The sequence below is a fragment of the Giraffa tippelskirchi genome, chromosome 5 (genome assembly GCF_054371585.1).
Source record: "Giraffa tippelskirchi isolate mGirTip1 chromosome 5, T2T-mGirTip1v1.2.pri, whole genome shotgun sequence".
Classification (NCBI taxonomy): Eukaryota; Metazoa; Chordata; class Mammalia; order Artiodactyla; family Giraffidae; genus Giraffa; species Giraffa tippelskirchi.
In genome coordinates, this window is record NC_137279.1 from 16,822,417 (window position 1) to 16,835,912 (window position 13,496).

The window sequence follows — 13,496 nt, forward strand, 5'->3', positions numbered from 1 at the left end:
TGTTTGTTTTAAAAATATTTATTTATTTGCCTGTGCTGGGTTGGCACTGGAGATCTTCGATATTTGTTGTAGCATGCAACAAACAAACTCTTAATTGTGAGACCTAGTTCCTTGCATGCATGTGTGTTAAGTCACTTCAATCATGTCTGACTCTTGGTGACTCTAAACCCACCAGGCTCCTCTGTCCATGGGATTCTCCAGGTATGAATACTGGAGTGGGTTGCCATGTCCTCCTCCAGGGGATCTTCCTGACCCAGGGATTGAACCTAGGTCTCTTATATCTCCTGCCATGGCAGAGGGGTCCTTTACCACTAGCACCACATGGGAAGCCCCTAGTTCCCTGACCATGGGTTGAATCCAGGCCCCTTGCATTGGCAGCACAGAGTCCCAGTCATTGGACCACCAGGGAAATCCTTGGGGTGAAGGTTTATCTGACACAGGTCAATGATGAGAAACACTGTACCTCATTAAGATGTGTGGCCTATATTATTGGAAGATTGTGTCCAAAATGAAGCAAAGGTCATAATGAGAATGAGAAGCTTTGGGACCATCAAGTTTTTGTGCTCTCTATCCATAGTTACAAGGCAACTTTGAGAATTCACTTTCCTGGCCTCAGAAACTGTGGCATGGACAGGGTACATGAGAATTCTAGACTCTGGGATACTGAAGGTGAGACGGGAGTTGGGTGGGAGCAACCAACTTCACCCTTCAGGTAGTTTGCACATCAAAGTTGATGGCCAAGAGCTACATTTATATCAGCTCCCAGTGGGCCTGTTGGAGGCTTGGTAGACAATGTAGATTAATTGACTTAAAACAGATAAACCCTTAAATCACACCAGCTTACCACTACAGAAGGCTATTTCTCCCACACTCATAAAATTAAATGCCAGCATTTCTAGTTAGTAGATCAACTTTCCAGATGGTGCTAGTGGTAAAGAACCCATCTGCCAATGCAGGAGATAAGAGCCCTGGGTTGGGAAGATCCCCTGGAGAAGGAAATAGCAACCCACTTCAGTATTCCTGTCTGGAGAACCCCATGGACAGAGGACCCTGGCGGGCTACAGTCCATGGGGTCAAAGAGTCGGACGTGACTGAGTGACTAAGCATACAGTAGCATAGGCAGCCTTTCACCTAGTCTCTCAGAAGTCAGACTCTTCCTATCTTGTGACTCTGTCCTTCTCTAGTGCCTCACAGTCTTCTGTATTCAGCCAGCAGATATGGAAAAAGAAAGGGTGAGGAATAGGAGAGAGGTTTCTATGGGCCGTGTCTTGAAGTGGTGTATATCAATTCCATACACATCCCACTGGCCCAGACTCAGTCATGGAATCGTCAGGTAACATGGTCCTTGGTTGGGTGGCAACTTCCTGGCAACACCCTATATTGTGGGAGGAGAACAAGAATATTCAATGGTGAGACAGACGCATTTCCCACAGGGAATTTTGAAGTTTACAGTGGGGTTCCCAAATTGCAGAATTAAGAATCCTTCACAGGACAGCACAAAGGTTAACTCCTAATTTGGAGATGCATATTCTGGGATGGAAAAGGATTGATCTATGGAGGAACAGACTCAGGGTCCTTGAGTTCTGTCCTCAGCCATGGGTGAGAGTTAATACCATAGTCGTAAAGGAAGAAATAGGTATAACAGAGATAAGGTGAGTACGTGTTCCCACCTTGCCAAAAGTTTTCAGAAAGAAAAGCAGCTGTTGAAATGTGATCACTAAAAGTCCCTGAAATCTATTATACCAACTGTGAAACCTAAGCCATGGTTATGCAATGAGGTATAAAGCTCCTGTTATAGGAAATTTCAAAGAAGAGAATTATGAGCTGGTGTGCCAGGAGAAATAAAGCAAATATGTCCCTTCAAACTAAGAAATAAGAATGTTGTTTCTATCTCTCATGCGCTTTGTTTTGGTAAGTTAGTGACAAACCCTAAGGCTTAGTAATGCTTATTTGAAATTAAGATGAAAGTCTGGCACATAAACAGATGGGCTCTGATCTTATTCTGATTTCCACGACCCATTCCCTGTGCGGTTTTGCTCAAGGTCCCACCTCTGGCTTGCTCTCTTCCTGTGGTGGGTTTCTGCCTAGCAGCAAGGTGAGTTGTAGTCATTTTTTTGATGCTGATGATAATGATACTGCCCCTTGCAAACAGAAAGTAAATTAAAAGATGTTCAGCACCATACTAAAATCCTACAACCACTGAGTTTACAGCGTAGCTGTCGAGATACCATTTCTGAACAAACTTCTACCACCACCAGGAACTGTTCTTTTCACTAAAACTTTAAAATTCACTCAACTAGTCATTCTATACTGTCTGAATCTACATAATACAATATGGCAGCCACTAACCACATGTAGCTATTGAGCATGTAACATGGCTTGTCTGAAATGAAATGTGCTGTTATGTGTAAAACATAACACTGGAGTTTGTACACTTAGTATGAAATATGGAATCAAATACTTCATTTGTTAAAAATAATTCATTTATAACTTTTATATTAATTACATGTTGAAATGATATTGTGGACATATGGAGTTAAATATATCTTATTAAAACTAATTTCATCTTTTTAATGTGCTGTTAGAAAATTTTTTTATTTTAAAATTTTTTATTGAAGTATACTTGATTTACAATGTGTCAGCTTCTGGTGTATAGTAAAGTGCTTCAGTTATATATATATTGTATAATGTATATGTATTATATGTTACATAATATATATGTCCTTTTTCATATTCTTTTCCATTATGGTGTATTACAGGATATTGAATATAGTTCCATGAGCTATAAGTGGGACCTTGTTATCTGTTTTATATATAGCAGTGCGTATCTGCTAATCCCAAACTCCTAATTTATCCCTCTTCCACCCCTTCTCCCCCGTGGTAACCATAAGTTTGTTTTCCATGTCGCTGAGTCTGTTTCTGCTTTGTAAATAAGTTCATTCTTTTTAATTAGTGTATTTATCCATTTTAAGTTCATTTTTATGATATTTCAGATTCCACTTATAAAGAGTATCATATGGTACTTGTCTTTGTTTTTCTGACTTACTTCACTTGGTATGATAATCTTGAGTTAAATCCATGTTGCTGCAAATGGCAATAATTCTTCCTTATGGCTGAGCAGTATTCCATTGTATATACATATCACATCTTTTTTATCCATTCATCTGTCAATGGATATTTAAGTGGCTTCCATGTCTTGACTATTGTAAATAGTGCTGCTACGAACATTGGGTTACAAGTATGCTTTCAAATTATAGCTTTCTCCAAATATATGCCCAGGAGTGGGGTTGCTGGATCATATGACAACTCTATTTTTAGCTTTTAAAAGAGCCTCCATACTGTTTTCCATAGTAGCTGCACAAATTTACGTTCCCACCAACAGTGGGAACCAACAGGGTTCCCTTTTCTCCACACCCTCTCCAGTATTTGTTAATTGTAGACTTTTTAATGATGGTCATTCTGATTGGTGTGAGGTGGTATCTCGTAATTCTGATTGCATTCCTCTAATAATTAGTGATGTTGAGCATCTTTTCATATGCCTACTGGTTATCTGTACATCTTCTTTTGGAGAAATGCCCTTTTTTTTTTTTATTGGACTGTTTAATTCTTTTGTTACTGACTTGTATGAGCTGTTTGTATATTTTGAAAATTAAGCCCTTGTGGGTCACATTCTTTGCAAATATTTTCTCCCAAGCTGTAGGCTGTCTTTTTGGTTTGTTTATGGTTTCCTTTGCTGTGCAAAAGCTTTTAAGTTTAATTAGGTCCCATTTTTTTATTTTTGATTTTATTTCTATTGCCGTGGGAGACTGACCTAAGAAAACATTACCAAGATTGATGTCAGAGAATATTTGGCCTATGTTCTCTTCTAGGAGTTTTATTGTGTCATGTCTTGTATTTGAGTCTTTAAGCCGTTTTAAGTTTATTTTTGTGTATGGTGTGAGGGAGTGTTCTAACTTCACAGATTTACATGCAGTTGTCCAGATTTTCCCAACTTGCTAAGAGACTGTCTTTTCTTCATTGTATATTCTTGCCTCCTTTGTGGAAGATTAATTGATCATAGGTGTTTTGGGCCCTCTATCTCGCCCATTGACCCATATGTCTGTTTTTCTGCCAATACCACAGTGTTGTGATTATTGTAGCTTTGTAGTCTTGTCTGAAGTCTGGGAGGGTTATGCCTCCAGCTTTGTTCTTTTTCCTCAGGATTGCTTTGGTAATTCTGGGTCTTTTGTGGTTTGATATAAATTTTAGGATTATTTGTTCTAGTTCTGTGAAAAATGTCATGGGTAATTTGATAAAGATCACATTAAATATGTAGATTAGGTAGTACGGCCATTTTAACTATGAATTCTTCTAAGAGCATGGGATATTTTTCCACTTTTTTGTATCATCTTCAGTTTCCTTTATTAATGTTTTATATTTCTCAGCATATAGGTCTTTCATCTCCTTGGTCAGGTTTATTCCTAAGTTTTTTTTTTTTGATGTGATTTTAAAAGGGTTTTTTTTTTTTTTTTGCTCTCCCTTTCTGATATTTCCTTGTTAGTGCAAATAAACGCAACAGATTTCTGCACGTTAATCTTTATTCTATCCTGTTACCTTGCTGAATTCATTTATCAGTTCTAGTAATTTTGGAGTCTTTATGGTTTTCTATTTATAGAGTATCATGTCATCTGCATATAGTGACAATTTTACCTATTCCCTTCTACTTTGGGTAACTTTACTTTTTCTTACTTGATTACTGTGACTAGGACCTCCAACAGTATGTTAAATAGAAGTGGTAAGAGTGGGCATCTTTATCTTGTTCTAGATTTTAGCAGGAAAGCATTCAGCTTTTCACTGTTGAGTAATATGTAAGCTGTGGGTTTGTCATACCTTTTATTATGTTGAGATATGTTCCCTTCTGTACCCACTTTGGTAAGAGTTTATCATCAATCAATGTTGGATTTTATCAAATGCTTTAGAACATTTAAAATTACCTATGTGACATTTGATTACTATGGAACCAAGGTAGTCTAAATACTTCCCTAATGTTTTGTTTGAGTGTGTGTGTGTGTGTAGAGATGTATGCCTTCAAATGGTAAGCCCCTTGAGGATAACTACATCATATGCTTTTTTATATGCCTGCTGTACTCAGTAGAATCCACAGAAGTTAGTAAATTCATATTTACTGAATTTCTGAAGGCATTCTGGCTCATTCTGGTATTTCATGCCAGACAAATGGCAGTGGCTGTGCCTAGGGGCCTTCAATTACATGGGGTGGTGGCTGGGGGAGGCAGGTCTGAGGGAAGTCTCACCATGGAGCAACCAGGCTGAGAAGGACTTCTATGGGTTCCTGTGGTCAACCTGAGTTCTCCTCATGAAACTCTCTCCAGGCACTCAGTGTCCACAGACCCTGGAGCTGTCTGCCAGCTCTGCTAATCATTCACTACCTTTGGTTTCCTTCTCGGCTACTCGTGGGCAATGTCTGGTTTGGGGTGGGCGATTCTTATCTTCAAAGTCTTGATCAGGATGTTCATGTAATGAACAACATGCAGATTTGGTACCTGAGCAACCCTGATGGGACCTGAAGTGGGGCTTCTTGTCCTCATATGTGCCTCTTTCAACCTCACATTGCTATTGGGTCAGTGCTGCTGCTTTCTGTCCTCCTCTGGCCTCTGGCTCACAGTTGCCAGGAACAACTGTCAAGGACAGTGTGGGAGCCGGAGGAAGCTCTGCTGCTCCCAACTCACCAGTATCACAGCCTCAAAGTAGTAGAAGCAACAGTAAGAATGAGCAAATGTGGCTCCTCCTAAGGCCTGCAGACCATGTACTTCCTGTCCCAGCCCTGCTGATACGCAGAAGAGCAATCATGTTGTGCTTCTCCCAGATCAAATCCAAAAACCCAAGATAATCCCTGGGGTTCTTGCCTCCTGACTTGCTTCAGAAATGTCACTCAGATTTTCCCCTTGAATCTCCTTCCTCTGATCATTGAGCCCTATGGTGCTCTCACAGTGTTTTGATAATTCACCAAAAGGGAGATGGAGACAGGAGATAAATATTCTTTCTGTGCAACAATATTCATGTCATTTATTTTCACTTTAATAGAAGGTTAAGTTCAACAGAATTTTTCTTTTCAGGTGAAAGGTATGACATGCAGCAAGTCAAAGGAGAACTCAGATTTCTGACTTCCAGTTGATGCACTTTTCACTTCTTCATGCTGCCTTCTTAGAACTGTTTCTATATCTCAAAGAAAACAGTTGTCACCTCCAGATTATGGAATTACAGATGACTTGTAGTGCTCTTTTTTTGTGAATGTATTTTACCTCATTTTTCTACAATGACTATACATTGAATAAAAAATACCTAATGTTAAAAATTTTTAAGGAGCAAACTCCCTCAGAAAGCTGAATTAAGCTCTTCCTAATTTACCTTCACACTCAAATCCCTAGCCCCACCAAATCTCTCAATAGCAAGAAGAAATCTGAATTGCTGTCATCCTCAAGGGCAGAAAAATTTAACTTTTTTTCTGGTATTGACTAGACTTGAGAATGTACAGGTAGTTGGATAGGCGTGAGGTCTCAGAGGCAGTGCTGAGCTGCGTGTAAATTCTCCTCCTCTTCACTAGGGGCACTGTCAGCATACAGGTGCTGGCTCTCTGCCCCACAGCATTGCTTGTACCTTAAAGAAGGATGGTTATGCAGACTGTGAGGTCAGTACTGCTCACGTTGAGGGGTGAACTTCCTCTTCCCTCAGCATAATTATCACCCCCAGAGAAACTCCTATTGCTTGTACCTCCTACAATAAACCCAAAACCATCGTAGGCTTCACATTCCCTGTATTTTATTCTTCGTCATTCTCTTTTCCTTATACTCAGCTGTCTGTTACCAATTACCTAGGATTCTGTCTTCTGAGGTGCATTAGACACTAGTGGAGTCATAGATAAATGAAACTTATGGGTTAATTCATATTAAAACCCGAATGGCCAACACCAGCTCACTGGAGTCACTCCTCTCGACAGACCAGCATTTTAGGGATTACATCTTAATTCCTTGTATCAGTTAGAGATGGATCATGGGAATATGAATTTCTCAAGGATATTAGACCTTAACGCATTTGGAGTGAAGAAATCTATGGAAGGTTTTTGGCTCTCTTCTGTGTGGTGGGCTGGCGGTCCTTTCATCTCTGTGTGGCAGCAGTCAGGAAGAAGTATATTACACACAAAAAATTGGGGAAGGGCAAGGACAAATTGCAACCTGTGAAGACAGGCTACAGCTTGTCTTTCCCTTGTCACCTCACAGTTCAGTGGCAGGTGGCTTGCAGAAGCTTGTGTCCTTTTACACAAAGAGAAGCTGAGGGAGCTATAGGCCTGGCTGCCCATACCAAGGTGAGCAGATCAGGAACTGAATGTGTGAGCTGTAGGAGCACCTGGTACCCTACACCTTCAGAGTGTACTAGGTTGCTGCTTTACTTTCATCTTCAGATTCTTATGTAAACTTCTCTTGCAGTCAACTCAATCTCAAACCATATAGGGAAGGTAACTCTGGGAAACATGGCTCAAGCTTAGTCAGGCTGACACGGTACAAAATATCCAGCCCCTAAAATCAGTCTCAAAAGGTAGTTTTTCAGATCCACTTACTGGCCATTAGAGATGCTGACGTGGGGAGACAAATGTGGGAATGTAAAGAGATAAGGGGTGGAGAGGAAGTGAGCTTTCCTGGTGATCCTCAAAGCAAGTCTATAAAAGAACAATAGAAAAGCCAGATAGGTGCGAAATATGATCATGTATCCAAATGTTTTTAAATGTGTATGTCCAGGAAGAAAATCCTGTGATTGGGCCAGAGTTAATGTCTGAGAGGTGCTGAAGGACACTTGAGGATTTGTGAGTGCTCAGTCTTCCTCTCGAGACCACGGCAACCCCTAGCGCCATTCCATCCTCCTCTCCCCTCTGAGTGCTGGGCAGGCAGTCCCAGAGGGAGGAAGCCATGGGAGAAAGGGACAAGTATGACCAGAAGCACCCCAAGGGCCCTAGAGGGGACCCCTAAAGGCACATTCACCAGCTTTCTTCTTGGGCAGAAGCCAGTTAGTTCCCAGTGTTCCAGAATAGAATGGAACAATGAGGCTTTATGCCACTAAAATCGTAGGCTTGTTTCAAGAACCATTTCCTCTCTGTGGGGGAGCAGTGGGTGGGGTGAAATGATAAAAGTTGGTGGAAGGCAACTCTATCCAAAGTCAAGACCTTGAGGTGGCCCTAGAAGGACGTGTCTGGGTTTTACTCTTCTCGCCTTCATTCGATCGATTTGTGATTCAATGGGAACCTTTATTGGTCACGTGTATCCAGGGTTGTTCCTACTCGCATATGGACTGTATCGAGCAGTAGTGGTCTCCAAAGCTGTGATATTCAGCAACTCTTTCCTGGATCCTTCTTTGCCTCCCAAGAATCAGGGGAGATGGGCCAGGCTGTGGAAAATCTCCCACGGAGGTTTGCTGAAGATGCTAGCTGGTTCTGCCTTGATGGCATATGAGATCAGCTGCGTTAAGGGAGGGTTGACACTGATGAACACGGACCTGCCACCGAGATTCATGTACGCCAAACAGTGGCAGCACCTCACCATGTTCACCCTCCTCACCCTCAATGGCTGCATAGACATCGTGAGCAAAAACTTGCTGCCTCAGCGCTGTGTGCCCCTAGAGAAAGGGATCTTGGTGCTGACCTTTTATGTGCTCCTGCTGCTGTTGGTGTCGCATGTCCAGGACTCTGTGGGGGTGGAGCTACAGGTTCACTCTCTACTCATCTTGGTGGTGTTGCTGCTGATGCTGGTGTTCACCGCCGAGCTGTGGGCTCCCGACACATTTCAACTCGCTGTGATCGAGACCTTTCTGTTTCAGATGATGGGTTCCTGGCTGGTACAGGCGGGCTTCATTCTGTACAAACCAGTCTCTGGCTACCCGTGGGAGGACGATGACATTAGTGACATCATGTTTGTTACCACCTTCTTCTGCTGGCATGTGATGATCAATGCTTTGTGCCTGCTGGGAATCTATGGGGTGTCTTCCTTTTGGCACCGTTGCTACCATCCTAGCTGGAAGCTGACGGGGTCCAGAGAAGCTCCATGTTACATATACTCCAGGAGACCTCTCTACCAATTGCTCCAGGAAGTGGAGCAGTCAGAGAAAGATGGCCAGGCTCTCCTTTCAAAGAGTTCACCCTGAGACAGGGCCTGGAATGCCTGGCTCACTCTCCACCCCATCTACCCCCTTGTGGGTTCTCCCAGAATGCACTGTACCCTCTTTGGTCCCTGGTGAAGACACAGTGGCCATGAAGGAGAGCGACTGGTCTCCATCTGCCAGTGCACCTCCTGTCCCTGAACATCTAATCATTGAGGAGATGAGAAGGGGAAGCTGATAGGATTGATGGGGTTGGTAAGAGGAAGTGTGCAAGGAGAGTCATAGGAGAAGAGAATGCAATAGAAGGGGGGCTATGAAGGGGTGAGAGGAGAGTCTGTTACTCACCACCAGACGCTTCTCCAGGTCCAAGTAACTGCCTTTTACCTGATGGAATATTGATTTCTCACAACCCCAAACTAGAATCACTCAAGTCTCTTCCTGACAAAGAATAGTGGGTACTTCTGCTTGCTTAGCAAAGTGGCACCACCATTTGGAAGATACATAGAATTTATAATTTATATTGGTTGAAATGACACTTTTGCCAACTCCTCTCCCCCCCACCCCAACAATTTTTAAGGACTGGCTTCATTTCAAATTCAAATTAATAAAGGAAAACTTTATTAATGCTTTGCTATGGTAACATTTCAAATTTGCAGGCTTAAAGTTTTTATAAAATTCAAATGTTCAATCTTTCTCCAACTTCCTACTTTAGTACTCATATTCCAGTCACCATCACTACCATGGCACATATAATTTACTAGATCCTGTCCCCCCTGGGTCGTGGCAAATTTCACTGTCTTATATCTCACAGAAAGCCATCCCACAATCACATTTTTGCCTTGTTCTTTGGTACCCAGCATAAAACTCACCTTCATCCCAATCCCACTGAGCACCTCCAAGGGGGCCTTCTCTAAGAATTCCTACTGACTCCCTTGTTCTGGAACTCCTAAGCATTTATGCTATACCTGCCTTGTTAGTCTGCTCACATGGCTGACACACTTTGCTTTGTTCTGTTTCTGCAATCATTTTCCCTGGGCATGTTTTTCCTCACCACCTTGAGTGTAGTCTCCTAAGAGGTAAAGACTCTTTCATAGTCAAGTTACATAATTTCCTACATATGTAACAAATATGTACCATAGGTGATGCTTAATAAAGGCTTATTTGCTTCCAGAATTTCCACATTCCTGTTCCTTCAAAACGTGTTGCTGGACAACACGTGTTCCAAGGTTCTAGGAAGACACCAACAATCCTAAAGCCTGAGTCACCTCCTTAGCAATGGGCCCACTTTCTTCCTCATTCTTGGGATAAGGAAATCCACTAAGCTGTTTCTGAAATGTTTACTCTGTTATTATTTTTTTTAATCCTCACATGTGTTTCTATAAGGAACCTCTAGAAAGCTGAGACTCAGCAGGTTGACTTGTCCAAGTCTTATAATTGGTACAAGGCAAAACAGGAATTGAAGTGCAGGTGTGTCTGACTGAAGCCAGTGACTGTGTCCTCTGGGCCACGGTGACTTTGCCGATGGTAATGGAAAAGGGAGTGACCCTCAAAATGAAATTGCTGAGGGACTTGCCTCGTGGCCCAGCGGTAAACAATACGCCTTGCAATGCAGGGGACGCAGGTTTGATCCCTGTTTGAGGAACTAAGATCCCACATGCCTTGGAGCAACTAAGCCTGCATGCTGTAACTACTGAAGCCCGTGTGCTCCGCAGCCTGTGTGCCACAACTAGAGAGCCCCCATGCCGCAACTAAAGAGCCTGTGATGCCAGCAATGAAAGATCTGCATGAGGCAATGAAGATCCCGCATGCTGCAACTAAGACCCTTCACAGTCAGATAAATAAACTGTTGAAAGAAAGGAAATACAGGAAGAAAGTCAGCCAGAAAGCCCAGCTGGAGCAAGAGGCATAGTACAGATACTCTATAGACCCCCCAAAGACTGCGTCTGTCACTTTCTGTCCATGACCACCCCCAAATCTCCCCTGGGAGTGAAAGTCTGGCAGGCTCTCAACCTCTCGCTAGGCCTTAAATGTCTGGGCTCAGATCCGAGTGAGGGCTGAGAATAAGAATTGTTTGTGACCAAGTTTTCTGATCCTTACTATTTCTGCTTAATTCTTGGTTCCTAGACTCTTTTCGCTGACCTTTCTTGGGGGGACTTCTTTTCTCTTCACCTCTCATACACATTGCTGGGAGATGATGAAAAAGCACAGATGCTGCCGGCTGCCCGTTTCTAGTCACTTGAGGTCTAATTTTATAATGATAAACAAACCAAGTAATCAGTTGATATACCCAACATAATATCTCTTAAATATCCAGTGTAGACAATAAACTTGAATGTTATTAATTTACTATATAGTATTTGAGATGTAACAGAGAAGCCTTGAAGGCCAGCTACTACTTCCCAAACACTTCAAAGGGTATGGGAGAAATCTGCAATTCCCACAAAATTCCACCAGAGGGCACTACAGCCGCATCACACCCAGCCAAGCATCTCACACTCACTCTCCAACCCAGTAAACAAGTCTCCAAGTACTGGTTCAAATGAGGTGGGGGGAGGGGAAAGGAGGTCAGGAAAAATACAGAACCAAATATCCAGAAAACATACCCAAGGGCTGTTTGTTTCCTGTTAAAATTTGGCATGCGAATGTGAAATAAACAGGGATTCAAACCAACTAATGAGATGGGGGTGAGAGAGGAAGGGGTGTGGACCTTATCTTCCAGAAGAGCACCAACTAAAGGACATATTCTGATTCAAGTTGTTTTTGACCATAATGCTAAATTTCCTAAACTTTTAAATAAGCTTCAATAATGTTCCAATCAATCTAGAGAACAAAGATAAATCCATACAAATCTCAATATACTGAGAACAGGAACAACACTTATCTATGAAAATCCCAGATTCAGAAACCCATGAAGCAGGTTATTAAACACACAAAACGATCTCCAAAGATTCCTTTTAAAAAAAAACCTGTCATACAGCAATCCCCCACCCCACCCCCGGCCCTAGAATATACTGAATGTCTGCTATGTGAGGCAGCAGGGGGGAAGCCACAGTGAAGGACTCAGAGGTAAACCGGTTGGTTCCTGCCCTGTGGGTCCAGTAGGGATTTCAGAGTTTAGAGGTGGTGCCCAGGAATGCATCATCCCCAGCCTGAGAAGGGTGAAGGAAGGGAAACAGAAAAAGGCTCTCAAGGGAGCTGTACCTTGGAAGCATGTAAGGCTGTGAAATACTGCACTAAGGTGATTCAAGCAAGAGGCTGCAAATGAGCAAGTCCTCAGCTTTCTCACGGTTAAGCTAGAATGATGTCAAGATTAATTCTAGAATGGCATGGCTGTAATTTTCTCGGTAGGACTTATTTTACCATGTCGTTAGCTAAGATGAACTTACTTCCTCCCAATTCTCCAAGCAGTTTCCTTTTAGAGGTAAGATTTGGGGTAAGGCTCAAGACCTAAACCTTCAATTGTAAGGTGTAGGCTGGAAAACTAAGTGTTCTCTACATTTGAACGGTTTCAAGGGCCCTTCAACAAAATTCAATTCAGACTAAAGAAAAATAGCTGAGACTTGAACTTACTGTTTCCTAACCTGAGTTTAAGAGTATACAACAATCAGAAAGGATATAAAGAACAGTTCCTCTGGGTTCAGTATTAGATAATACTGAATTGAGGTGAAACCTGGTCTTTCCTTCTTTACTTATGTAGCTTCAAGTCCGAAAGCTCAGTTTATTGCAGCTTCTCCCCCATATTTGCTTTAAGAGTAATGACATCAGCTTCCAAGGCTTCTTTTCCTTTTATTTTTGTTTTGCTTTTAGATTTTACAATGGTCTATTCTTTTGGAAAGAACTAGTGTTGGTTTATTAAAAAGAGAAAAAGTTTTATAATGCTGGGTTGGGTTTCCAGGGTGTTCCTCAAGCCTGAGTCTCAGCTGTCTCTTTAGCATGAGTTAAAGGTTTTGTTTACTGCCTACAGAAATCATCCAAATGTTGGAAAAACTCCATTTCCCAAACTACATGTTCTGCTTGAAGGTTTGAGTATGTTTGAGCCTCACCCCAAATCTTGTCTCCAATGAATGCAAGGCAACCAACCACACAGGCCCTAGGAAGGCATGTTCAGGTCACTAGATTAAGGGTTTTCAATCTGCAAAGTGAGACTGGGTCCTTTAAAAGAGAAAGAAATTGAGAGAAGAACTCACAGGTAAAGTCCACCCAAGACAAGGCCTTTATTACAAGCATCAGAACACTGAAGAAGTCCTTTTTTTCAGTCCCCAGCCATTTCCGCAGATTTGGAACCAAATTTTGACCTGTGGTGTTTCTCTCCCACTCCACCCACCCCTTGGACGCAGCTACTCTAAAAGAAAAAA

General features: G+C 42.1%; 2 protein-coding genes across 2 annotated transcripts in view; one reads left to right on the top strand and one right to left on the bottom strand.

Annotated features, from left to right (window-relative positions):
- The window catches only part of RGSL1 (regulator of G protein signaling like 1), a 126,647-nt gene that overhangs the window by 111,514 nt on the left and 1,637 nt on the right, over positions 1-13,496 (bottom strand). The gene's annotated exons all lie outside the window — the stretch shown is intronic.
- Positions 3,773-9,769, top strand: TEDDM1 (transmembrane epididymal protein 1). Its single transcript, XM_081485815.1, has one exon. It carries the CDS (start codon positions 8,284-8,286, stop codon positions 9,184-9,186), a length of 903 nt encoding a protein of 300 aa, XP_081341941.1. The 5' UTR covers positions 3,773-8,283; the 3' UTR covers positions 9,187-9,769.

What these genes read in the sequence shown, in the direction of transcription:
- TEDDM1 (XM_081485815.1), top strand. Translation starts at nt 8,284, where the DNA reads ATGGGAACCTTTATTGGTCACGTGTATCCAGGGTTGTTCCTACTCGCA.